Here is a 27,485-nt window from a genome sequence, read left to right as displayed (position 1 = left end):
TTCTGCCTGTGTGTTCAAATTCATTTTAGAGAGCAAAGAAAGTTTCCCGTTCGTCACAGATTGTGAAAAACAATTTAATTCCACTGAAACTGTACAGTTAGAAAACAACAAAAACAACACCACCACAGAGGACAGAGTTTGTGCAGTTAGCCGTTCCCTCTTCACTCAGAGTCAGTGGAGCCTCTGTAATGGCCACAGTCACCACAGGGGAGCTGTGGGCTCTTAGGTAGCACGGACCAGAGCAGTAATGCAACGCTCGGTCCTTTCAGAGGCGATTCAGTGATTCGTCTTCTCCTGATCCAGTACATCCTCAGTGCTGCGGGTCGGCCAAAGTGTCCTCTTACTGTCTCGTACAAAAAGCTTGGGGACAGTAACAAAACAAAGGCCAATAATATATGCATTCATTCAAAGAGTTAACTGAATGTAACTTGTCACTATGTACAATTTATGATGCAGCTATCCATGCTGAAGCTTAAAATATCATATCTCCACACAGACATAATACCGTGTGTTCTTTAATCCAGTGTTGTGACTCCCTGTGTGGGATATATTTAAAGATATCCAGGTAGGTTCTTTACTGTAATAACACAAAAGAGTGTAATAAATAAAAATCAAGTGATCCCATGATCTCATCGTCAAATGTTGGATAATCCTAGACAAACAAGAACCATTTTTTTCAATGTGTTGCTGAGGTGCTTGGAAGGTTTTAAAGGAATGTAATTTAAAAAGGGCAATTAAAACATGTCCAGCGGGGCTCTAAAACGTTATAGTTCGCGGCTGTGTACCACTTTTTCTCTGTACCTCTCTGAATTTATTCCCTCAGCCAGGTAAGTAGTATTTCTACGTAGCTTTGAAAACTACAAAGTCCCATTCTGCAAATGAGAGTTCAACCACAGCTAAATTTCAGATGCTGGTCTATGTGATGCCTGCCAAACACAGACATGGACAAAAAGACATTTGTCAACATATTTTAAGTGCAGTTGAAAAAAGGACTGATCTAGGTTTTAAACCTGCAATGCCTGGCAACTGAGAAGCGCATGAGCAATCACAGAAAATACAAAAAAACGGATATGGTGCAAAATAAACATGAGGAATGTCCAGTAAGTTTGCTCAAAAAATTCAAAGAAATGAAAGTATTCATGCAAACACAGAGTTCAGTACATAATGTCCTGCAACGTGAATCAAAGCAGTTTACATATTACTCCTGAATGCAACCCCAATTCCAACGTACAACACAGCAGTCTTCGAAAAATACTTAAGAAATTACAATCTCTGAAACAAAAATGTTCAGTATATTGCACTGATAGAGTCAATGAAATCTAATGAAAATAAAAATAAAAAAATGTTTCAGGGCTTTGTCCATTGTCCATGGTCCTCAACGGAGCCCAGTGCGCTTTGTTTGGCCCGAGCCCATGTGACAAGGAGTGGTTCAGGGTTCAGAGTTAAGGCCTCAGTAGTAGTAATGCTGCATCTCTGTCCAGTTGGTGATCCAATACTTTTTCTGAGGCTCCTCGGGCTGAAATCCCAGATTGAACTGATAGCGCTCAGCTTTGCGAATTTTCACCCCCTGGTGCTTTGGCATCATCCGGTAGTAGAGAGCCCGCTTAAAGAATCCAAGCTGGAGAGAAAAGAGGGAGAGAAGGAAGTGACAGTGATCAAGTTTGCACTCAAACGGCAGGAGAGTAGGGATCAATGACTGGTTGAGAGGAAGATTTAGGATTCGAAGGCTAAAGGAGGAAGATCAGATTAGGTAAGAGAAAGACCCACAATAAGCTGACAAATGAAATTTCCCCACCCTTGTTTTGGTTACTTTTGCTGTTGTTCCCATAAAATACAAAAGGTGGCATCTATTTTGTTTTTATAGTCACAAGCAACAGTGTTCCCATCTCATAAAAAAGTTGAGATCCTTACAATAAATATACCAGCGATCTGCTGGACTCCATGAAGGTGTCATTGTTTTTCCTTCAGGCATTAAGACAGGAAAATGGTGTAAAGCCGAGTAGGGAGGAGTGTATGACCCGGTTAAAGCAACCGCCCATACGGGACTCTTAAAGACTTAAAGCTAACACACCCACAGTGAGGGTGGGACATTTTCACTTGTCAGCCAATTTTTGCACAATGAATTCAGAGAGCAGAAGAAAAAAATCTGAGAGCATATGTTTCACAATCGCACAGAGGCAGCGTGAGCGCGAGGAGAGGAGCTGAAGCTGAGCGCAGGAAATCTAAGCACAATCAGGGTTTTGAGTGAGAGAGTTACAAAATCTGAACGTGAAATCACGCCTGTTCTTGTCCTGCTCTCAAACTAAAAGAACACACCCTTGAATAAAGATTAATAAAACAAACAAATCAGATTATTGACGGATTGAGAAGAAGAAATTCAGGTTAGGTAACAGAAAGACCCACAATAAGTTAGATGAAGTAGTGAAAGCAGAGTGAACAGCTGTGTATACACAGAACTAGCCCGGGGGGGAAACACAGGAAATGTTAGTGACTGTAACTGGAAGAGGTTGGTGTAAAGACTCAGAAAGCGACATAGTAAGTTGAATCACACCCCAAGCTTAGTGCTTAGCATCCATTGAAAATCCATTTTTACCCAAAAGCCCCATTGGTGTGTGCTGTTTGGGGACCCCCAGGGGCCTCAGTAGTCCTCGGTCAACTTCTCTGTCTCAGATGGCTGGATCTTCATCTCAGCCGTCTGGGACTTGGCCTCATACATCTCCCTCGTGCTGGCCCTCTGGAAGAAGCCACACTGAGGGTGGAGGAGGAGGAGGAGTGCGTGGGGGAGAGGGGGGGTAAGTCAAAGGTTAGACTAACGCTTTGATATGGAGTTTGTATGTGTCAGATGAGTGGGGGTCAGCAGCTGTTGTATGACCCAGAGAAGAGCTCTGCTGTGAGTGAGCAGTCCAGTAGATTTGTCTGCGGATACACAGCGTGTGTATGTACGATATGATCAGTACATTATTACTCACCTTCCACAGTATAATAATTATGATTCCCAACAGTAGAATTCCTGCGACTGCTGCCGAGATGATGATCCACAGCGGGAGCTCGTAGGGTTTTTCCCCTCCCTCCACTGGCTCTATTTCGACTGTGAACTAAAGGAAAGGTGGAGGCAGTCAGGTTAAAAGCATCAAAATCATTATCATCATCAAAATTCTTATGATCATCATCACCATTTACGCACCATGATGGGCTCACTGTCAATCGTGATGGTTGGTTTATCTGTAATGAGCTTCAGTTTGGCTTCCCCTCTGACTGTCACTCTCAGAGCGTTGGAATAGTCCTGCAGGAACACACACACACACACACACACACACACACACCATCAAAACATTTTCACAATGAAGTTAAACGTTGTAAATATCCATAATTCCAGATACACTCTTTCCCACCAGAGGAAGGCTCTCGTAAAAAACTGTTCTGCATCGGTCTACATTGAATCACAAGGTGTTTATCGTGTGTGTGTGAGTGTGTGTGTGGGTGGCTGTAGCTGGGCTGAGCTAACCTCTATCATTGTGCTGTTCCACAAACGTGACCGCACATGAATCTTGGCTGAGTCTGTCATGTTGAGCAGTGGGCAGGTAAACTTCACGCATCTTGCCGTCCCCTTGGAGCATTCCTTCAACGCACCATGGGAAAGAAAGATTAAACAAGGGAGCACACAGGGACACAAACATGTACGCAAACTGAGTATGCGGGCATTGTTGGAAAAAACGTCTAAAAGAGTTCAGGGGAGACAACATTGATAACATGATACAACATTATCCATCCATCTTTCCATTTTTTATTTTATGAATCTTGATTATACTTGTGCTCGCTCTGTATACAATAATGTAACATATCCGTTCATGATCTACTGGAAACATTGATAATATAGTGTCTCTATGTAAAATTGCAGCATTAATTGTGATGTCTTTATTTGCATAATTTCTGCATCTATCTGCTGAACAGTTGAAATGTGAAAAACTCACTCTGGCGATTAAATACGTCATGTGACGCGTCAAAGCTGTTCACGCTCAGGCGGCTCCCTTTCTTACCAATACGTAGGTCTCTTTTCGATGAGTGCCCAGTGAGATTACAGCTCGTGGCACGACGATTTGTGGCTGGGTCACGTCATCCACCTCGATCTGCCGTTTAGTGCGCTTTGGTCCACTCCCTGACAACTGGAGGACGAAGGAGAGAGGGGAAATGAAAGAGGGAGGCAGAGGAGACAGAGACATTACATCAGAGGGTTACGTGGTAATTACTGGTTTTGATAAAGACATTACCAAATTCTTCTCAGAATAGCATATTCATTTCCACTGTCTATATGCAGGCCACACGCAAAATGATTTTCTATTTTGGGGCTGTGTGAGGTTTGCATGAGGCGACCCATGTTTTTTCCAAAATGTATTTCTGAACAGCTGTGGTTTGGCTTTAAAACCATTTTCACACCACTTTTCTGCCACTGTTTACTCATTCTGCTCAGACTGCTTCAATTCACACGGATGTCAGGACGAGTTTCTACCAGTGTCACAATTCAGTCTCGCTTGATATGAGTCCAGTTCAGTGCATTTGCCAAAGGTATGACATCCGTCGGACATTCCCCTCAGCCTCAACCTAAACTCTGTGATCAGTGCTAATTAGCAAAAGTTGCTCTCACGTGCAAAAAAGATGGATTAAGCATCTTCACTTTCTTCAACTATCCAGAAATAAATCAGAAATATTTCGAATACGAATGCTGGGGGAGATGGACCAGCAGTGGAAAGGTCCCACAGATGAATGCGCTCGACCAATCACAAGTCCCCTTTTCCAATTATGACGTTTCATTCCGTTTGTATAACATCAGTGTGAGAAGAACTACCTACAATGACAGAAACCATCTTCTGAGAGCTGTCAAGTCGTCCATCTTTATGGACTATGTGCTAAACAGAGACAATAAACGTATCATTGTGAGCACGTTAGCATGCTGATGTCAGCCTCACACGCTGTACACTCTTACTGTTGCTCTTTGTCCAAGGCCTTTCATTAAAGCCTCTACTTCTGTTTATTTGTAACCATGATTGTAGCTTTTCAGAAAGGGGACATTTTGGTATATATATCATGGGTGTGGGCAGCAGTAGGCTTGAAAGAATTATAAAGATTTAAAGATTATAAGAGAAAAACATGACACGGATAAAAGGTCCAAGGCTGGAAATCAACACAGCTACCATTTCCTTTTGACAGTATTGAACAGAGCCTTACAGTGAGGTTCAGCACGTTGACGACAGCTTCAGCAGGGTTACATTCCGTCTCCGATTCCCCCATGACGACAATCTTCGTCAGGTACAGCAACCACTTGCCGTTGGCAACCTCATAGGGCCAATCAAACTCAACAGCCAGGGTCCCCAGGTCTCCCAGAGGCTGGCCCCTCATGTTCACCTAAAGGAGAAAAGAGTCCGCAGCACAAAAGAGGAAATCAAACCTATTGTGTGAATGAACAATAACATTCAGAGCTAGACTGTAGTTTTCTCCTAAATAGCCTCCACCCCTTGTCATGCTCACACCACAAACCATGTCTCACACAACAGCCCTTCCCCCACGCAATATTAAACTTCTGAAGGATGAAAGTGTTGGCTTCAAAGACTGGGTGGGGATCAGGGAAATGTGGGTGAGCAGCACACGTGTTGTAGATGCAACGTACAGTCTTGGAGGTCTTACATAACCAAGAGCGGTGGAGGTGACTCACATTGAAGGTGAACTCCACCAGGCTGCCCACGTCACTGGTGTTGACCATGGCCATCTCGCCCATCACTGTCCCATTGAATTGTGTTTGCACGAAGGAGTTCACTCTGGACAGGGTGAGAGTTGGAAATGATTGTGCACAAGTGCGAACACTAACATGATGTGGAGGATAATTTGATGTGACACTCAGTGCTTCCGCTCTTTGGTGTATGTACAGTACGTCAGGAGTTGTTACGTAATGGTACTCACGTGGATAAAGATGGTTGGATGGTGTTTTCAATCAGCAGGGCCACGGGCACAGGCTTCAGGTCACTCTGTTCACTGAGACTGAAGAAGCAAACCTTACTACAACACTGCCTGCCAGATGGTGTCCACAATAACATCAGCACTAATTAAAGGAGATATATGCTTTTTTTTTTTTCAGTTTTCGCTTTTTTTTGTGTCTGTCTCCCCCACAGAACACACTGCTTCAGAGGCTCCTGAAACCCCTCGGCTGATACCTCTGCACCATTTTGATGTTTCAATGACCTACATTGTCACGATGCACATTATGCACACTCCTCTAACAGAGCCAGGTAAATGGAGAGCAGAGGTCAATATTTCCTGCATGCGCTGGAACTGGTTGACCAACCACAACAGAGCGGGCCGGCTGGCCAATCAGAGTAGACTGGGCCTTATCAGAAGAAACCAAACCGTTTAAGAAAAGTTATGCATTTTCTGAACATTTTCAAGTAATATCCCAAATTGAATGTATATGAGCTTAATATGTCTCCTTTAAAAAGTGACTTCATGTTTTACTAATAGGTAGCAGCCACAAAATGCTTTACTGTAGAATCGAACCGGGGACCCAAATATAAGCAAATGTGGGCATAGAACCTGAATTAAAACTTGCCTCTAAAGTGTTGCGGCTCTGTAAAAAGTGAACCACTCTCGGCTATAAAGCCTGCATCTAGCAATCTTCAGCACTTACGTGGACAGAAGCAGATGAGACTGGATCTCTTGTGTGTTCAGATTAATCCCTGAGGTTTCAAGCTTGAGGACGAGTGACACCTGATAATGAGAGTAAGCGGTGGAATGAGAATTATCACAAACGCATCTTAGCAGAAAGAAAGGAGTCAAACTGTTTGAGGGACAAAGGCTCACTCACCTTCTCGTTGCCTTTGAGTGGATTCCCCAGCTCACAAATTACTGTGCTGTCCAAAGTGCATTGCACATCATGGTCCTACATGCACAGGCAGAATATTCAAACTGTGTGTTCTATATTCACGCATTGATAATGAGCGAAATTAACAATCCAACAGTGTATTTTTGTGATACTGGTAAAAGGATTTAAGACTTGAACAGAGCAAATAACTATTAAATGGATATCTTTCAGTCGTCTGCTGCCCTCTGATGGACGTACCTTTGACCTGACGCCAGAGTACCTCAGTGCCTCAGGGATGGTGATGTTGAGCATGGCCTGATGGGCGTCCTCACCCAGCTTCCCCCCGGAAGGGAAGTTAGTCACTTCCACCTTCAGACTTATTATCTTCATAGCGCTGCTGAACTGTAGAACCTGGAATTTGCCCTTCCTAAGCACGGACAACATGTATTTTTATTATTATTTTAGTTAATGTTTTTAGGAGTGCAATGATTCTAAACCCGAAACCAAAATAACAGTCTCATATTGCGTTACAGGATGACACAAGCGCAATTCCCAAAGCCTAGCCAGCTGCCATTGTTGCAGATACAGCATGTAGAGCTCTTTTTTACTTTACTAGTGTAACAAAACCGTTATTTTTTGGGGGGTTCATTTTCTACATGAATTCAGCTCACGGCTGTGAAACAGGGAGGAACAACTGTTTTACTGATTAAACTAATTTAAATATAAAATCTTCCATCCCTCTTTCCAGTCTTTATGTTAAGTTTATGCAAAATGGCTGCTGGACTATATGGCTTCATATGTATTGTACATTCATTAGGGTGGTATCAATCTTCTTCTCTATCTCTTGATAAGACAGTGGATAAACTCATGTGATATTCATCTTATATACGTTTCCTGTATCAGCTTTAAAAAGAAGGCTTGGTTTTCAGAATTTCATCTCACCGGGGGTAAGGGTCTTCTTTGTCGTCAACAAACTCAGCCGTGAGCTTCAGGTTACTGCTGCATCTGTTGTCTAAGCCACACTCCTTCTGAAAGTCAATCTGCGGGAAATGTAACAAATCAAAGTATATACTGTAACATGTGCCTCACTGTTGAAGTTATATGAAATGTGTTTTATGAATGTGGTGTATGCATCACACCGTACCTCAGTTCTTTGTGTGAGTTTCTGCTCCTGGCTCACGACCGGGTAGGAGTCCAGGTTCTGCAGGGAGCGTCTGGCTTTAGGTTTTTGCTCATGTAAAGACATGTTGAGGGAAAAGACCACTGGCTCCAGTTTGTCCCTCACAGGCGCCTGTAAAGTCGCCCAAAAATGTAATACCAGTCAAAATAACCACATGATTTCGGCAACCGCAGCTTTTAAGTCGACCCACTTGCACAACACACATTTGTTGGAATCTTACCACTACGACCAGGTTTAGAGTTTGACACGTGGACTTGGAGGAGGGCAGGCTCAGTAAGCCGGTGAATGTGTCGCCATTATTCTTCTGGAAACGAACTCGGGGGCTTCTTCTCCTCTCCATGTCCGCCTCCACTGTGTAGTTCACCGCTTTGCAAGGTAGAAACACGTACATGACATTACAGAACGCAAGGTCTGTGAGCAGCCAGTAATTCTACATATTTTAAGTATGGCTATCGATTCACAATTGTGGCCTTTATCCATTCAAATTTTAAATAATATTTATTTACACATAAGAAGTCAGTTGAAAAAGAAAAGACTGCTTACTTATATTTTTCCTGAAGTCTTTGATTCCATTGCTCGGCGTGAAAGCCATGCACAGCGTCACTTTAATGCTGTAAAGCACAAAGAGACACAAACAAGTCTTAGACAAAAAAGTAACTCATCTGAATGAGGTATTCTGACATGTCTTCTCACCATGCTGTATTCCCAGGACACTGATTAGGGTCCACAATCTTCGGCTCAACAGTGAAGTTGCTAGTTAAGTGGATGACTGGTCGAGCTCTGAGCAAAAAAAAACACAAAAAACAACATAGAATCAAACTGTACATAAGTTATATTCTCATATGAAAAAAGTACATGTTTTTACTATTTATAGCTGAGACATACTCCGGTATTAGTTTAACTTTTATTTTCTGTTTGAACATTGGCTTATTACAGGATTTTATTACCCTGCTAATGCAATAAACATTTCCCAATGTTTTAACTGAATGAAAACTGGGGGAAAATTCCTTATTTTTCACACTTTTTTTCTTTTACCTGAGCAGAGCAATGCGGTCGTCCAGAGAGCCAACTAAGATGTCAGGGTAACTGTTGTCGTCCATGTCCATCCCTCCGTTGATGGAGTAGCCGAAGGTCTGGAAGCCATTACCTAATGTCTTACCTACAATCACCTGTAGAGGGCAGCAGTTGCATATATAACAATAAATCTGGATGCCTGATAAGACTATATGTGAAATGCATCCGATGTATTAAGTCACATGTTACCTGACTGGGCTCCTCCGAGATCCCCTTTTTACTTCCCATCCATATGTAGACCTTCCCTGTGTCGTGGAAGGGAGCTCCGACTGCAAAGTCTGCAGACAGGAATAATGGAAATGTGTCAAGGAAACAGCTGAAAACAAGTGAAAGAAGGAATGTATTCGCCCTCTAGGTGGCAGCAGTGCACCACCTAATGATTGGTTGCCAGCCGAGGCTTTGGCAAAGTCTGAAATGAAACACGTTCCATTATAATCTTTCCCTGCTGAGATAATTGCGTAGCAACAGTGCATTAAAACAATCACACAAAGTCTTAATACAATAATTCCCCTCTACACCAACAGAGCAGTCCTTTTAGTTTAGAATGTAGATGTGATGGAAAAACATCATAGAATGGACTTTAACTACAATTTCATCATGTAGATCATTTTTGTAGTTGAAGCTGTTTTCAACTTGAGTTGTGTTCACAGTCCTACCTTGGAATCCATCTTGGTTGACATCGCCGATGGCAGCAACTGCAATGCCAAACCCGGACCCCGACGGACCGTTCAGCACGACGGTGGTGGTCTTTTGGAACGACCCGTTCTCGTTCATGAAGATATACACCGCTCCACCAAGATCCTTCATACGGTCAAAGTAAAATGGGGCCCCCACGATCAGATCATTCCAGCTGTCATAGGCAAAGAAAAAAAAATGACATTCATATTCCAACACATACATCCTTATTATAACTAAAAATAAATTACAATTCACCAACATTTCTTGTAATTGTAACAAACAGTACTTACATATTCCTAAATGCACCACATATCTAACAAGGTTTGACTCATGAATTAAATTGCAGCATGATTTCCCCATGATGTCATGATGAAGGTCTTATCAGAGCTACTGCAGGGACAGACTTTCTCTGATCTCAGCTCAAACGTGCATCATCGTCCTGCATTCTCTGCATAATCCGCCATATCATAGCTACAGAGCACTGGACCATGAAGCAGCTCAAAAGAACAAGAGGCAGTTACAGGCAGTCTGCTAGAACATACTAACAGAGCAAACATAACCCTTCTGCTTTCCGTCTGTTACCAGTGTGTATTTAGGATTTTAAGCAGCATGTGGCTGAAATGCAACTTAAGGTGGAGAGCTGGAGACAGGCGGCTGTCTCAAATTTGTTTGGACCCACTGGACAGACTCTTGATTTTTGTTTATTTGTGGAGGATATCGTTTGGATTTTTCATCAAAATTACTTCTTTTTTTTTTAATCAGTCAAAAAATCCCAATTTAAGATTGCTGTCAAACTAAAGACAGAGTGGAATTACTGTCACTTGGATTCCAATCATGTGTAGTAGGAGGTCCGAACACAGACTAGCTAAAGATTGACAATATGAATGCTCCCCAAAAGTGAAGCTAAAGCATTTCAATCACCACCTGGTGGCTGGCTGCAGTACGGGTCATAAATCCTGCCTCCTCCAGGTTAGTGGATGGGACACGGACAAGTCAAAGTACATGTCAAATAAGTTTATGTACTTTTTCTCAAACTGGGGTTTGTTCAGGTGATCATTTGTCTGGTAAGTTTGGTTTTGTTTAGTTATTTGATGATATAATAATGAATACAGTCTATGGGTCCTTACATTCTAAATATAGCATCAAACAATATGATAGGCTAAAAGGATAAATACATTTTTATGCATATATTCTCCACAATCACACAATCTGGGGTAGAGAAACTCACTCATCATTGTTAAGGTCGGTGACAGCCAGGCTGCTTCCAAAGTAAGAGCCCACTTGTTCCCCGGGGATGACCAGCACCGGGTCGATCAGTTTGTTCTTCTTTGTCCCCAGCACCACGGAGCCCTTGGACTCATCCCTGGGAGACCCTGTCACTACAGTGTAGTCGTCATGGCTGAACAGCTTCTTCTCTTCGACAACTGAATAACCTGTGGTGGAGAGATTAAGAGATTCACTGTTAAACTGTTATCTGACCTTTGCAAAGGCAACACAGACCTTTTTTAATATCACAGATGAAAGTGGATGTTGTGCGATAAAAAAAACCCCTTTTCCTTTTATTTGGTTCTCTTGTTATTCATATTGACACTCAGGTATTTCTCAATCGATTTACAATTTACATGATGTAAAAACACACTCTACTTACCCATATAATGTTTTGTCTTTGGCAGCTGGGCAAACTCTGCATTTCTGGAGTCCCATGCATTCGCTGGATCCGGATTTCTCCATATCACATGAACATTTCCTTTAGAATAAAAGCAGAATCAGAAAACAAGGTTATAATCTGCTTCATGCACCATCTACAGGTTTCCCAGACAGAGAATAATCCTAGTGTTAGACTAACACCGGGCATTCTTGGATGTGTTTAATACCCGTCTGTGAAACCTGCCCATTATTTCAATATCAAGCAGCAAAACGTGCTCCTTTTGACGTTAACTCTTCAGTGCCCACCTTTCCACAAAAAGCTGCCAGGGGCGCCAAGGTAGACGTCTGTGTCTGTCATGCCACCGGAGATGCCCAGGTTGCACATGGCCTCCGACATCATGTCTAAATTGGGGTTGCAGACCTCGTAACTGTCAGTCTGCCAGTCATCGTCTGGGTCATAGGTCAGATCATTGCTCCTCACGTAGCACTTCCCTATCATCTGACGCTGCTCTTCAGTGCCGCCTTTGAGGATCTTCATGTACCGATGGCCACACGCCTGCAAGCCAGAGAAGATGTGACGGATTAATTCCTTCTGATTAAGTACTCACATTAATTCAGCCTACAGAACTCTGTACTATATTAACAAAAGAAAAAAAACACATCTTATATTTGAAAAAAATTGTACAATAAATGCTCAGATGAATAAATGTTCTTTATTTATTGTAGAAGTACTGTATATTAAAGTGTCATATTTTAATTGTTAATTTATCAATATATGTGTGTGTATTGGCCATTAATAGTTAAAGCATATTTCCTCAACAAAAGAAAGAAAACCCCCCAAAAAGGAAGGAAAAACAATCCCTCCGGAAAAATTAGGATGAATATGACTCTCTATGGCATTTTCCATCTGCAAGTGTGTGTGCGTTTGTGTGTGTGTGTGTGTCCCTGCACTTATACCTTTGTGAGGACTATTTTGGGCATAGACCTTACTGAGTGTGGACAGTTTGCGAAAGTTAGGACAATGTGGCCGGTCCCAACTTTTTCTCTTTGGAGTTAAGACTAACTTTTAGGGTTATTGTTAGAGTAAGGTTTATGTTAGGGTAAAGGTAAAGGTAAAGGTAAGGGGCAAGGGAGTGTAATTTGTCAGTGTTCTCACTAAGAAAAGAAGTACAAGTGTGTGTGTGTGTGTGTGTGTGTGTGTGTGTGTGTGTGTGTGTGTGTGTGTGTGTGTGTGTGTGTGTGTGTGCTGCAGTAAATATCGCAATAAGCACACTGTGTCCCCTGTGACACAACATAATGTGATACAAAGGGTTTTATCTCCCGCTGCAGCCCCTCAATGCTGCAGGAAAAGTCACCAGATGCTGTTCATAATATGTCACCTGTGACACTGACTAACACAGTAAAACATGGCATCTTCTCACCATCACACGTCTGGACGGATTGTCCCTCTGACTGGCCACTGTCACACCCAGCCACATGCCCTCCACCATCTCAGAAGGGTTTGCTATGGATGGGAAATATTTATCATTTACATTAGAGGGTTCAAAATGTTAGAATCAACATGGAAATACAGAGAACAAATGATGTATACTGTATTTTAAACAATCAAACCACGATGCAGTCTCTAGTCAACCATGTGCAATCAACCATTATGCTAAAGAAAAAAATCATTCATCGTGATTATGGTGATCACAGTCACAGAAGAAAACAACCCAAACAGTGAAGCATCATTCAGCCTGGATCATGTCCTGACACATATCAACCTCAAAAAATGTGCTGGGACTGCAGCAACAGCCACTTCAAGCTCAACATTCAAAGAGATGCTGAGTCCTTTTATTACGGTTCTTACTTTTAGCCTGCGGGGGGGCCTTATTCACCTCAAGGTAGAAGAGCAGTAAGCCTATCAGTTAATAACCTTCAATTTAGAAAAGATGCACATTTCAGAGCTTTGTACGCTGGCGCTCATTGTGAAGTAAATGATCCCGAGTGGTGCGGGACACGCCGGAGATCAGGCTCTGAGACTGTCTGACACTAGCACTGTCCTCGGTGAAGAAAGAAGAAGTAAGATGATTATCAGATTATTATTGGCTGGGTATTATTTACATTGCTTCTCTATATCACCTGTATGTGTCAAAGGGGAAATTCCACTTATTTCACTAAGAAAGTTCTAGGTCAGTTTATTTGTCTGTCCGATAATTACATTAAATAAATTATAATCTTACGAGAATAAAGTTATAGAATAGATTAGGATACATTTTGTTATTTTTAAAACCTATACTAAAGTAAAACTAAACAAGATGGTCCACATTCCTCATTAATGACGTAGTATGACAAATGACATGTGTTATAACTTTTTACTCGTGATATTACAACTTTATTAAAGTATAATAAGTAAAATGATAACTTCATTCTTACTATTTTTCATCCCTTTGTCCGGACACACATGTTATTTTTATTCGCCATCATACTTACTTGTGCTGACCAGGTCCATCCTGGAGCAGTCCCTGGTGTCTGTGTTGATGGGACAATAGTAGACAGCACCTGTTTCATTGACATTTTTTAGAGAGTAGGCCTTCTCTTTGGGTGCACCTGCAAGAAGCCTGAACACACACACACACACACACACACACACACACACACACACACACACACACACACACACACACACACACACACACAAAGACAAAGACAGATAAAGATGATTACCGTCAGATATTATCAGAGTCGTGTCATGGTGTTAGACAACACAAAGCAGAGACACAGGCAGCAACAAAAAAAGCTAGACGATGTCACAGATAATCCTGCTGGTCTAAACACAGGAAAAGAATCATGCAGGTTCCTTTTTTTTTCAAACCGGATACTTTGCCATGATTAAGTACAGGATTTTTGAAAAGAGGACACCTACGATTTTGAAAATGGGTTCAGTTCCACAAAGTGAACCAGGACACGTGACGAGTTTGAATCGCGAGTGGGAACGGAGGAGCAGTTCGAGCATGACCCGTAACAAGTCTGGGCACCCCCCACCCCCACAAAGACACACACACAAACTAGCCTCTCTGCGATGGACCTGATCTTTTTGTCCACTCACCAGGACACTCCCTACATCAGCACCTTTTAACACACTACAAAACTTGGAAGTAGAGGGATTACCCCCACTGCACGGCTCTGTGCCGGGACACACTATTTACTGTCAGCACAAGATTTATTAGCTCCACTTTGTAGGTGGAAGGTGCAGACAGTCCTGTTCCCAGCGTGCGTGACTCGGCTGTGGGAGACAGAATCGTTCTGGGTTTTGGATGTGGAGCCCGTTCCTCTTTTCATTCAAACCGTCTGAAAACGTTCATGTCAACCTGCTTGAATGCTGGCATGTTACTGGCAGCGGTTAATGGTGACAAGTGGTGAGTCAAGCTATTAGACAAGCTTGCCGGTATATTAACTGCAACTGTGGGGCAGCTACCTTCATTACTGATAAGCAACGGCACATTCAGATAATGGGTGTAGACTGAAGACAGACATTTTGCAGCTCATTGTGCCATCAAAAAAAAATCATGACTCAACTCTGCATTGTTCCAACTTGAAGATAGAATATTTGTTTTGAGTTGAATCATCACAGGAAGATTGATTTATGTGTTAGGAGGAAAATTACAAATACTTCATAGATTTAGCAAAATTTGTTAGTCATGATTCTAATCCCAGGTTGTGTTGAGAGACTTGTGAGTGAGGTGGTCCACCGGTCTCGACCACTGCATCACCCTGACAGAGACAAAAGCCTCCATAAATACTTACAATCTAATCATGATAACATCTCAAGAGCCCAGACACAAATATAATCATTTGAATGTTTCACCTGAGCGTGAACAGAATAAGGAACTTAAAGCAACCGTGGGCCTCAAATGCTCTGTTTTACATGCACGCAAGGAAATATAGAAACTGGAGTTTTTTGAAAATCTGCATTTGTTAAAATTTAAGTAGTTTAAAATGCAGCAGAGGGAAAAAGTATGTTTTTAAAAATATCCATATAAGTGCGGACAGGGCCTTCGTGCAGGAGTAGAGACAGGAGCACTGCATTTTTACGTTTCATTACATCCAGGAAGAAAAGAAAACAGGAACAGAACTATATGAGTGTGTCAACATTGTGTCTTCTGCTTTTTAATGTGTACAAACTCACATCCTTAAAAAGCAACAATGAATTGTTTCCTCTACATTCTTTTAATTCATAAAAAACAGACATCACCATGCATGCATCATTTAAAAAAGGTACAATTGTCCCTTCTTTCTGCCTCCAGATGGTTATTATCAGCTATTAATCAATTATCTTGCCAGGGTGGAAACAACCAGAAAGAGCCAAGATGGCCTCTCAGGGCCAGCAGTTTCCAGGGGACTGGGAGGAAGTGGCTGTGACTCAGGTAATCATTCAGTGCTGTAGACAGCATCCAAGATTCCACAGAGGTTTGTAGTAGTAGGTCTGACACATGTGTGGAGGACCAGGGCCACGGAGTCCCACTGTGAGGAAGTACGAGTGTGCACGTGTGAGTGTGAGTGTAAGTGTGTGCACCCATACAGAAAGTGTAAGCACATGAGCGAGTGGGTGCTTACATGACTTGCCTTTCTTCTATGGCCAGTAAATCAGAAGTCATGGCCACCCAATGTGTTTTTCAGCTGTACAGCCCCGTGTGTCTCAAAACACAGACGTACAAGGTTAGCCATTGTTGTGGGAAAACCAGGGCACGTAACGCAGAGCAAGAAATAACAAGAGAGAACCGGGTCAAGCTGCGGCACAACTTCTATCAAACACTTATAGAGGCCAGTCACTGTGAACTTTGCTCACACTGAATAGAAAATAAGGAGAGCTGGGGCCCAAAGTCCAGCGCTAATCACGCACCATGCTTCAGGGAGGCTTGGGAAATCATGGAGGGCAGAGTGCTTTCTTTTAGCGAAGGGAGGGAGAGGTCAACGTGAACTCATAACACACTCGCTGTCGTCTTACTGTCTCAGCAGAGGGTCACCTGTGTTTGTTGTGGGAAGTCAGCACTGCAGATTGATGCCATCAGGTTTTACATCCACCGCTTTACAACTGACCTGTGGTGTTTTCAGCCCGAGTGGAGCTGGAGACGGATAATTTACACAGGAAACTAATCAAAGAAACAGGGCGTCGTTTGGGGAAATTAGCTTTTTTGCTTTCTTGCAACAAATTAGATGAGGTGATTACAATTGTCATTTCTGTACGGTGGATTTGAAGCTACACCGAAATAAAAGAAGAATTGTTGGACCAACTTTAAAAAAATACTCCAACTGATAACACACAAATTAAGTTTATTTCAAATTCAAGTTGTGTTGATATGACTTGTTGAATTTAAGTTGAACAGTTCGCGTGTGTGTTTGTTTCCACTGGAGATTATTAATTGCAGAAGAGGACGACCTGTGGCTGCTCCCCGTGATGTAGCAGAACAGACTTGTTTCTTTTTAGACATTTGACGTTAATCCAACATTTTGATTTTTTAAAACAAATAAAAACAGTATAAATAAATGCAAATCAAACATTCCCACAAGCTTTCAAAAGGAGAAAGGTTTTAAGACGAGATTTAAAAAGAAGTGAGGTGGTGTGTGGGAGTTCAGTTGGCAGAGAGAGGTCCATAGTGTGGGGGGCTCTGAAAGCAAAAAGCCTGATCTCCCTTTTGTGACAAACTGTGACCTGGGAGGTACCAGCAGGGCTGAGCAGTCGGGACAGCACATACCAGCTCAATAAATGTAATTCGGGGGCTACACCGAGAAAGGATGTGAAAGGATTTCACTCTTCATAACCTGCTCCTAAAATTGACCACAACCTGAGATACAAACAGTTGACTCAGCCATGACAGCACATCTCATATCCTGTCGCAACTGCAACAATGTGTGCCCTCCTCCTATCTACCGCCCTGCTCATCGCCTTCTCATAAACAGGCTGTCAAGGGCCCAGGGAGGGGAAGGGAAGAGGGGCACCCGGCAGCTGAATTCCTACTCCCGCGGACATGTTGAAATTTGCCCCCCTCTCCCAATGAGGTGATCCGAACGGCTGTCTAAACCAAACATTTACCGTGGCAAACACGCCCATGCAGCCAAGGTGAGAGTGGCTGCATTCTTCAGGAGCAAGAAACACTCCAGCAGAAGGGAGTTAGATGAACTGTGGCATGTTCATATCAGTGGTGTTTACTTAAATAAAGGTATCCAGTCAGTTCAATCTGCAGTGCCCACCGACTGAACCAAGAACACAGGAGCAGGGGGAGGTGTTGAAAAAGCGAGGGAGTAGCTATGAAGAGGGCAAAAGGAAGATCGCTTCTTGTCACATAGAAAGACAAAGAGCGAATGTTTTTGTCAGTTCGATTTACAGACGTTAGTTAATAAGTTATTTAAAGTTATCTATCAATAAAGCCCAATCTTCTCATGCGCTCACCTCGTACCTGACTAATCCAGGCAACACTGGCAGCGAAAGCAGGAAACCAACTTAATTACAGATGACTAAAACCTTGTGCAATAAATTTTCCTCCATCCCAGATTTGTATGACGAACAAGAAGAGACAATACGCAGCACCAGTCACATATACAGAGGAGCATACTGCACTCTCATTTATCTTCATCTGCACAGGTCCAGTCTGAACAGGACTGTGATGAGACATGCGATAGAGGTGTATAACTAACACACCCTGCTGGTCCTGGTGTGTCAAGGGGAATCAGGGGCGGATCCAGGGGCAGAGTCAGGGGGCCACTGGCCACAGGTGAAATCCAATTGGCCCCTAAAGAGCCCCTGTCCTGTCAGTAGTTTTTTGTTCCTAATGAACTAGTCACTTAGTTACAATACTGACAAGTAATATGACAGTTTATCTAGAATCTTAGATCCATGACTGATAGTTTTAAGCACTTCCTCCTAGCTCTCCTACTAAATAAATCAATCAGATTTTATTTGTATAGCCCATATTCACAAATCAAAATTTGCATCATACAGAGCTTAACAATGTGTGACACCCTTTGTCCTTAACCCTCAACAAGAGGGAGGAAAAACAAAACCCAAAAAAACTTTAAATGGGGAAAAACGGTAGGAACCTCAGAGAGAGCTGCATGTGCGGGATCTGTCGCCCTGGACGGAGAGACATGCAATAGATGTTGAGTGTACTGTATTAAAGCTCCAGGGTTGTCCCTGTGTTGTGAGTCGCTTTCTACCAAATGAGAACATGTAAATATTTGAAAATTGGAAAGTAAGAGAAAGTGGCAGACAAAGAGGCTGAGACTGAGGGAAATGATACTAAGGACACACTGCCAGTATTTGAACCTAACACAAGTGATGGATGATCTGCCCAGATAAGGCTTAGGACAACCTGTTTGTCACAGGGTGCGGCTGTGGCCCTCAGGGCAGAGAAAAACACCAAATCTGCAGCGACATGAAAGAGAACCTCAGGGCCTGTGTTTCACTGTCAGTGAACTCTTTTAACTCTGGAAAGATATGGACATGTGAGGTCACAAGAGGTCATGATTAGTCAGATTACTGTGTTTTACAGTAGTTACGAAATCTATTTCTTTCTATAGGAGTCACTCTCTTTACAATACTGAAAGTAACAGTGAAAGTTTTTATGTGAATCAAGCCACATCCACACAGGATGTGGATTCTAAAGAAGACAATCCTCTGTTCTACTGCATCACAGGGAGAAGCCACAGGTCGTCCTCTTCTGCAATTAAAAATCTCTAATGGAAACAAGTAGACACACGTAACTGTTGCCCCAGGTAACAAGGTTGTACAAAGATCCAGAGCGAGGATTAGAGGGGATGGGAAGTTCAGTGTTTCACTGATATAACTCGGAGACAGAAGTTTTAACTATATATGTTTTTAAACTGTATATGTTTTTTAACTGAACTCTGTATGATGATAAATGCTTGAGCAAATTGCCGTTGCGGCATTTCGTTTGATTTAATTCAGGAACTTGAGTGTGTGTTCACAGTTTGATAACACACAGTGGGAGCACACATTTGCCTTCATATATCTGCACAGAGAGATCAGCTGAAGAAAGGGGAAGGCTGTCTGGCTGCTCTGAATGACAATAGTGAGAGACAGACATGAGCCATTTCTTTATCTACTGGCAGGAAGTCATAACAGGAAGACAAGTGGAGTTATTTCTGTGTCACTGGATACATCTACATTTTGAAGAATATAAGTGAACCTACTAAGGTTTTACTCTCTCATTGCAAACAAGTACAGGCAAGGAACAGATACTCTAAATCCTAAATCCATTTAATACACACAGATACACAAACACTCACCTATACTGCATCATTGGTGTTTGTCACAATGGTCTAAAGTTATAGCACTAGACTGAATCCAGGAGAAACACAGCCACTTAGAGCCACAAAGCAAATACATGGAGACAATATAGAATGGAGTGACTCAATTTGAAGATTGAATTAAGCACGAGGACAAGAGGAGTAGGGCTGAGATTTATCTCGTTATGCTCTTTTAATGGTGTAATGACTTGACTGAAAAATGAGTAGGATAGCTCATAAAAGCGTGTTACAGCGTGGTCCGCACTTGCTGTGCTGACGGTCAGGGCACATAGAGTCACGATGAAGGTGTGTGTGTGTGTGTGTGTGTGTGTGGAGTGTGTGTCAGCTCCCGGTGTGATTATTTTACAGCTGCACTCTGATAAACCCATGTCTTTGTCATTTCAGGAAACACTTACAAAGCAGTAGGTGGGGCGGTGAATGTACATTGCTATCAGACCATTCACAGTGCGCACGCCTTGTTGTTAACACACTAACTGTGAGCCTGCGTGTAGGGAACATGCTGACGGATGAGTCGTCTCTGGACAAACAGTGACCTGTCGGTATCGACCTGCTGCCTGGAGTTGGTCATCATTGACTGTACAGACCTTATGGCACCACCTGCTTCTCAGGACTTTCACATGTTTCTGTCTTCATTTCTAAAGACATTTTCATTTTCTAAAGACAACGCAACTATCTATCTATCTATCTGTCTGTCTGTCTGTCTGTCTGTCTGTCTGTCTGTCTGTCTGTCTGTCTGTCTGTCTGTCTGTCTGTCTTCTATCTTCTTTCTATCTCACCTCTTCACACTGGAAGTGTTCATGCTCATGTCAGAGGTTTTAAACAGAGAAGCAGACTGTGCATTACAATGCTGGCCTGGGTTGGATAAATAGTAATTTAGTCACAATGGGAAAACGTATGGTGGAATTTGAATGCAAGGCATTAGTGCTGATTAAGAGAGGAAATGCCACAGAGCCAGAAGTTGTGTTACGATCAAATTAAATATCACTGTGCACCTGCGCCCTACACAGACACACACGAACGTTACAGTCCACCAGGGCGTCTCAGCTGGGCAAACATCCTGTTTGAAGACCACCATCTGCCGTGGGTGAAACAGTAACACGAGAGCAAACTCATTTCATCCCGGTGTGACAAACCAAACATGGCAGGTCGTCCCCTGATAATACACTAACTCACTTTTCATTAGCAACCAGTAAAACCGTGTCTGACAAGGACAACGTTCATTCGGCTTACATGTGACGGTTGGTCTGCTCGCTGTGGCCACCCAGCATCCTCTGTTGCAGGTTGAATGATGTCAGACTGGCTTCGCATACACGTACACGCACACGCAAGCACAGCTGGACTGAGTCTGGATGCACGTTTGTCAGTGACCCAACATCACACCAGCACACATTCATCCTGCAAACTTACATCATGCAGCCATAGCAGAATCCACGAGAGACACAGTATCAGTAACAGTGTCTCCATTAACATTTTGACCCCTAGAGAGGGAGGGAGAGAGAGAGAGACCTCGGGGGTTTACAGGTGGGCCGTATACCTCACAGCTCTAATGGAGCTGAGGTAGCGCTCCTGCCAAGTGCCAAGTTTTCACTCACATATTACTCAACTTATCTAAAAGCATTGCAGGTTTGAGCAGGAAACATCTGTTGATGTCTCCTGAAACTTCAATAATAGACAACTGGATACATAGAAAATACTAAAATGGCTTTTAAAACATGTTGTATTGTTATGAACCACAAGACACCACACACACTGACCTTTGCATACACACACATCAAGTGTAAACCAATACTTCAGGATCACTTCCCTTTCAAAGATGATAAATGGCACGAAGAGACAAAGGTTTGGAAGCGTATAGTTTTTCTTAGCCACAGGTAACCATCATTAGCCCAGAGGCCAACCCCACCAGCTTTTCCTTGCTGTTTCAGGGCATTTGTACAATCAGGGGGAGAAAAGGGGATCTCTTACATTTTTGTTAGGACAGAAACAGTCCTCACTGCGGGTATTCCCAATGAAAGCCCCTCCATACAGAATCTCCTCTGTGGAGATTAGCAGGAGGCCCAGGGTCCCGCTGGGATCCATTTCAACGTGTTATTAGACACTGTCATTCACTCAGCCACTACACAAAATGCAGCCCATGCCATCACCAACGGATTGGATACAGGCAATAAGTAGCACAAAGATTAGGCTCAGGCACCAGGACAAACTTGGAATCATTTCATAGTCTTGTGCTGTTAAAGTATCTGGGCCAAAACCCTTTAATAACCCAAATACCAATTTCCCGCCACTGTACAAACCTTTTGCTATTTGGCACTTCAGTTTGTTTTTGATTTCATGGTTTTATTGTTTGGTAGCACAGCTGTAACTCACTCCACAGGCAGGTGTGTATGCTGAGTTTCTCTCTTGATATAAATAATAATTTCTGTACAAGTGGACAAATGAGTTTAACAAATTGGCGACACAAAAGTTTTCAATGACTTATAATTAGAGCCGACTAATATATTGGTTTGCCCATAATATTGCTTGGTCAATAACATTGGCCAATATCTCTTTTAACAGATATATTGGTATCTATGTTTATTTTTTTTAATAAAATGTATGATAAAGTTTATGGTTAAAATAAATATCTACATTTCTTTGTCATAAGGAATTAGGAATTATTGCCAATTTTTTAAATACATATATATATATATATATATTTTTTACTTCCTAATATGGGTATTGGCATTGGCCCCCCCCAAAAAATACATATTGTCTAGGCTCAACTTATAACTGATCTGTAAAGCATATATAAATGATTTTTAAATATAACTTAGAGTATAAACTCTCCGTGAAGGGCGTCTTTATAGGAAAAAGGACCAAACATTAAAACCATGACATTAAGGACAAACTGACAAACCTATCAGGTTCATTTTACTACTTCAATCTTTGTTCTTTCATTTTATTATTATATCAAACAAATAAAAAGCATGGGCGGCTGAGGCTCAGGAAATAGACCTGGCTTCTCAAGGCTGTGTTCAAAAGTGTCTTTGGGCAAGATAAGATAAGAAGGCACTGAATCCCAAAGTTCCCCTGACGGTGACAGTGTGTGAATGATGAAAGAAAATTGTTTGTATGTGTACATGAATGGGTGAATGTCACTTGTACTATAAAGTGCTCTTTTGCCAAGGGTTCAGGATTAGGTGTTAGACATACAGTGTTTTACAATATGTAGCTTCCAACGCATGAATACAGTAAATACAATTATGTGTTTTAACAAAATAAAACTAAATTCAGTTTGGAACAATTCCTGAATACATGCAGAACAACTGGGATGTTTGATGCTTCCATTCTCAAAGAGAAGTAACAATGTCCGCGATGGGTTCTCATGAAGAACATGTATGAGGGTGTAACGCACATCTGAAAACGTTTCAGTGTGGCATGACACTGGTGCTCTGACAGACCCACTTCACAGACAAAGACCACTGGCACTCGTGTGGTGAGGAATGTTGGATCGTGGCCAAGTTGGACATACCCACCTGCATCATTTACATTAGCACCATAACGTAGTGTAATATATATATAATATATCACAGTGGGTCATTCAGTTGAAGTTATACTACAGAAATCTACTTTTGAGCATCAGCTGTGCAATGAGAGCCGTACAAGAGATATTTAACGTTCACAGTACTGTTGAGCAGCTTTTCCGAGCTCACAGGCCCAACACAATACCATACTACCAGGCCGGGCACACATTCATACTCCTTCCTGCTGTGAGACCTCGCTGCCATTGGAATACATTGTATCCCATTGTGACTGTAGTGAATTCAGGCAGTTTGCTCCCACAGTTCAGGGAGCAAACCTTCTGCAGTCTCTTTTCAAGCCAACAGGATACATTTAATTCCATCAATCTGTAAGAGACTTGAGGGAAAGCAGAACGTGTTCCTGTGCATGTTCAAACCGAGAATCAGATTGTTAGTGACTATAAACCTTACAGCAAGTCGACCAATCTAATATGGCCCACACAGCAGAAAACGGGAAGGCCCCTGTCAAATTAAATGGCTGACTTTCATGGCCTCGGGCCACAGCAGTCAGACAGAGATGAGCTGGAAAGGCGAAGGCACTTCAGCACTGATTAAATATTTATCAGTCAGAGTCAGAGGAATTAAATTCTTTGACCCAGCTGGCAGAGGTTCCCATCTGTAAAATGAGGGGATTTCTTTTAGGGGTTTTGAACTTTAGCTGAGGTTTGGTTTGGCTGTGGGTGGGTGTGTTTCCCAGCCGTCCCCAGAGTCATCATTCTCACTCCTGTCTTGTCTCAACCTGAAACCTGGCAGGTTGTGACTGTGCAGAGAAGGGTAATACATTCCAGGCATACCATGGGGTCAGGGGACTGGAAGAGCCAATAGGTGGCCAGCTGACTGCCCAGTCCCTCCTCCCTGCTACAACAGAGAACAAAAAAAGCCCTCACAGGAAAAAGAAACCTCTCTTTAAAGGGGGGAATTCAAAGAGAAGAGGGGGAGTGAATGCCCTGAACAAATTGGCCTCAGGTACCCCCTATAGATTATTCAGGTGCAGCCCTTCCCCAATGAAGTTAGTCCACTAATTGTTCACCAGGATCCAAAATACATTTTTTAAATTGCTTCAGCTCAGCCAAGATACACTGGTAGATTCAGTCTAATGGGATAATAGCCCACATCTTAAGAAAAACGTTATTACGTTCGCTTAATTGTCGAACTGGGAGAGGAAACCCTCTGTCTTTGCTTTCTTTTCTTTTCTTCCTGGAGTCTGTCTGACAAATGCACCAAGAAAGAGGGGCCACTTTGAAAAGCGTACATGTACATGTCACGACTGGTTTACATGGATAGTTGTTGCATTTTTCAAATATTCACACTCTTGCCTGGCTCCAGTAAACGAGCGCAAACAGCCCCGTGGTGCCGTGAGACAGATACGGTGCCACAAAAGAAGCCAGACAACGCAGAGGAAACAGACAGGGCTGTAAAAGCACAACAACAAACATCCAGACCGTTTTTACTGTATGTTTGGGAGTCAGAAAGTACATGTGGAGTGAGGTCTGAGTACTGAGAGAGTGTCTTTAGTGATCACCGGTGGCTCAACAGATTTACAAGCCAAGGCTGATAGCGAGAACACGCTTGGAACAGGAGGTGCTATTGAAGGAAATACACATAGTAGAATTTACATAAACGGTCACAACCACATTGAGGTTGAAAGTGTCTCAGTTGTCTTTAGTCTCGCACTTCCCTAAATTCAGAAACAGGCCTCGCTGACATTAGACGACAAAACAATTGCAATTTGGAAAAGTAATGTGTGATATCTATCTAATTATTCCAGAAATCTCTGTCTGTCCTTTTGTGAAACGCATACCTCGAGAACCATTCATCTAATCAGTTTCACAATGGGCATGCGTGTTCTTAAGGGCCCAAGGAAGTGCACTGTTGAATTTGGTGCATTTAGAACTTCCGATACAGGCGATCTGTAGCAGGTTTGGCTTTGACTCATCAGCGAGAGGGACATTGACCAAAACTGATTCTCCAGTTTGAGGCGCTGCGTCTAGCTTTCACCAAATTTTTAGGTGAACAGCTCTTTGTGCAGCAGCTGTGGTTCAGCTTCGTGGTTCTGTGGACTGGGTTCTGCAGCAGGTCTTTACTCGCCGCGGCTCATGCGGGTCCCTTTTACAGTTTCATCATCCCCACAGGCCGAGCAAACAGCCAACTCCAAACAGGCGTGTTTAGCATGGTACTGCAGTACTACATTAAATACGCTTGTTTTTTTCTTGCCAAGAGTGCGATGAAAATATTGACAGCACTCTCATTTCTGCAAGGTAAATATGAACCTACAGCCAGCAGCAGGTTACATTCATATTAGTGTAAAAGACACTTTGAATGAAACAGAACTGAGTACAAATTTGCTTCAGCCCCTTTACCTTGCAGAGGACGAATGAGACTTTTTACAACCTCTTTGTCCCTGCAGGCTTCCAGGCTCATTACCACCGCCATGTGCCCCCCCTTCTTGGGTTTCAGTCTGCGGACAGTGACTCCGTCCCTCTGGGGATGAGGACAAGATGGCACATTGATCTTGTGTCAGATGGACACTGCTATCCGTTCTATTAACTGGGGGAAATCTCTGTAATGCACACCAGTGCACCAGTTGACAGAGAGCCGGCTAATAAACCTTGCGCTCAGACTCACTCCACTGGTGACAACACAGAGGAAGTGGGGCCTGGCTTGTGATTTTCTTCAAAGCAGAACAGGGACACAGATAACAGCAGTGAACACGGCGTGTGATCACGGATGCGGAAGGATGAGGGGGGCCGCTGTAATTGGCCGTGGGGAAATCCTACACTAAACAATGATACAGTTTGAGGAGCTTTCATTAAAGACGCTGCATAGGAAGAGAGGAAAGATGTCTCCTCGGGAACATGAGCCATTCCTTCAACAGGAATGTAAATCCTCCCAAACACGGTTAAATCCACGAGCATTCATGTCGTGGTAATAACAACGTACAAGAGTTTCAGGCCAATGCACGCTGTTATTGCGAAATACAAATCCACTTGTGTCTCGGCTGAATGTGATAGCCTGAGGATAGGTGTATAGAAAGTAGAGCAGGCTATCTCAGGACTCTCTCTGCATTCCACAGTGGCTGGATATGAACACTGAAGTCATGTATGTATGGAAAGGATGAATATGAGATATCACATTTGATCTGAAATATTTTTTGGGAGTATAAACATTTAATATTCCACATTCCATGATAACATTGAGGCTCAGGCAAGTTCCAATCTGTTTCACCCACACCTGTACAATTACCTTCAGAGAGGTGTGCAACAGCAATTATAAAATGTCTTAATCATACATTTAACAATACGGGTGTGCTCATGCATGATACATCAGGAAATGTCAAGAATGAAAAGGATAATTGGTTTGTTGGGGAAAAAAAGTGAGATTGATGTGAAACTGCCACAGCAACTTTCACATTCACAGTCTTCCACAGCTCAGATGCCTGTTTTTATCTCCTCGTGGACTCATTTCCAAATTGAAATGCAGTTGTACTGACCCAGGTTAAGACTTTCCTGGAAACATGTTCAGGTAAAACAGGGGCACAGAGAGGTGACAGAACACCATTGTGACATGTTTTGGTACAGAGGCTACTAACAGTTGTGTCCATGGGCCTGGATCAATCCGCACAGATTTAACAAACAGGTGGGAGACTGGAGGAGGAACTATATGCTGCGTGTAGGAATAGGGCGTGTGTGATGCGAAGAGTTTAACAAGTGCGTTAAGAGCAGTTTATAAACAGGCGATTTGTGTTCAAAATATACAGTCGTGGCGGATCTATGCGCAACAAGTGTGCGTAAAGTGCGGCGAGTAAAATGGTAGTTTATCGTTACGCAGCAGGTGCTTAGCGCGTGAGTGCAGGCGTTGTTTTCACCTCTAAATGAGAGAGAAGTGGAGCCCGGTGACAACTTACAGGTATTTCCTGGAGCCCGCCGTCTGTTCATGCAGAGCCACCGACAACCCAAAGAAGCTGCCTTTGGTCTTCCCCTCTTTGATCACAGGAAACCGAGCATCTATATTAAATCCGCTGCAGCGCTGCGTCCACTGGTGCGTCGCCAAAACAAAAGCGCACAGGAACAGTCTTGGAGACATGGTTCAGGTTGGTTCTGGGCTTCCCGCAGATCCACGATCAGCGTGGGTCCGACACTGAGCTCCAACAGGTATGCTGCTGCTGCTGCTGCTTCACAGAGACCTCCCCATT

General features: G+C 42.8%; 1 protein-coding gene across 1 annotated transcript; it reads right to left on the bottom strand.

The window, feature by feature from the left end:
* Window positions 1–60: 60 nt before the first annotated feature.
* itga3b (integrin, alpha 3b) lies at window positions 61–27,485 on the bottom strand. The gene is made up of 26 exons (XM_035145447.2): window positions 27,198–27,485; window positions 13,899–14,026; window positions 12,848–12,930; window positions 11,733–11,982; window positions 11,428–11,526; window positions 11,008–11,212; window positions 9,758–9,951; window positions 9,291–9,379; window positions 9,063–9,196; window positions 8,721–8,807; window positions 8,571–8,638; window positions 8,248–8,393; window positions 7,992–8,138; window positions 7,790–7,887; window positions 7,106–7,274; window positions 6,851–6,925; window positions 6,674–6,753; window positions 5,953–6,030; window positions 5,708–5,810; window positions 5,224–5,400; window positions 4,038–4,163; window positions 3,506–3,619; window positions 3,185–3,283; window positions 2,970–3,095; window positions 2,594–2,749; window positions 61–1,618 (listed from the first exon to the last, which is right to left on the bottom strand). Exons 1-25 carry the CDS (start codon window positions 27,374–27,376, stop codon window positions 2,639–2,641), a joined length of 3,165 nt encoding a protein of 1,054 aa, XP_035001338.1. The 5' UTR covers window positions 27,377–27,485; the 3' UTR covers window positions 61–1,618; window positions 2,594–2,638.

The sequence above is a fragment of the Hippoglossus stenolepis genome, chromosome 21 (genome assembly GCF_022539355.2).
Source record: "Hippoglossus stenolepis isolate QCI-W04-F060 chromosome 21, HSTE1.2, whole genome shotgun sequence".
Lineage (NCBI taxonomy): Eukaryota > Metazoa > Chordata > Actinopteri > Pleuronectiformes > Pleuronectidae > Hippoglossus > Hippoglossus stenolepis.
The sequence above is the reverse complement of the archived record's forward strand: the minus strand, read 5'-3'. Positions and strand labels throughout refer to the sequence as shown.

Excerpts from the sequence above, each read along its gene's own strand:
- itga3b (XM_035145447.2), bottom strand. The coding sequence starts at position 27,376 with ATGTCTCCAAGACTGTTCCTGTGCGCTTTTGTTTTGGCGACGCACCAG. Across the intron at positions 4,164-5,223 it reads TCAACGTGCTGAACCTCACT|TTGTCAGGGAGTGGACCAAA; the intron begins GTAAGGCTCTGT and ends TTCGTCCTCCAG. Across the intron at positions 2,750-2,969 it reads TAATTATTATACTGTGGAAG|TGTGGCTTCTTCCAGAGGGC; the intron begins GTGAGTAATAAT and ends CTCCACCCTCAG.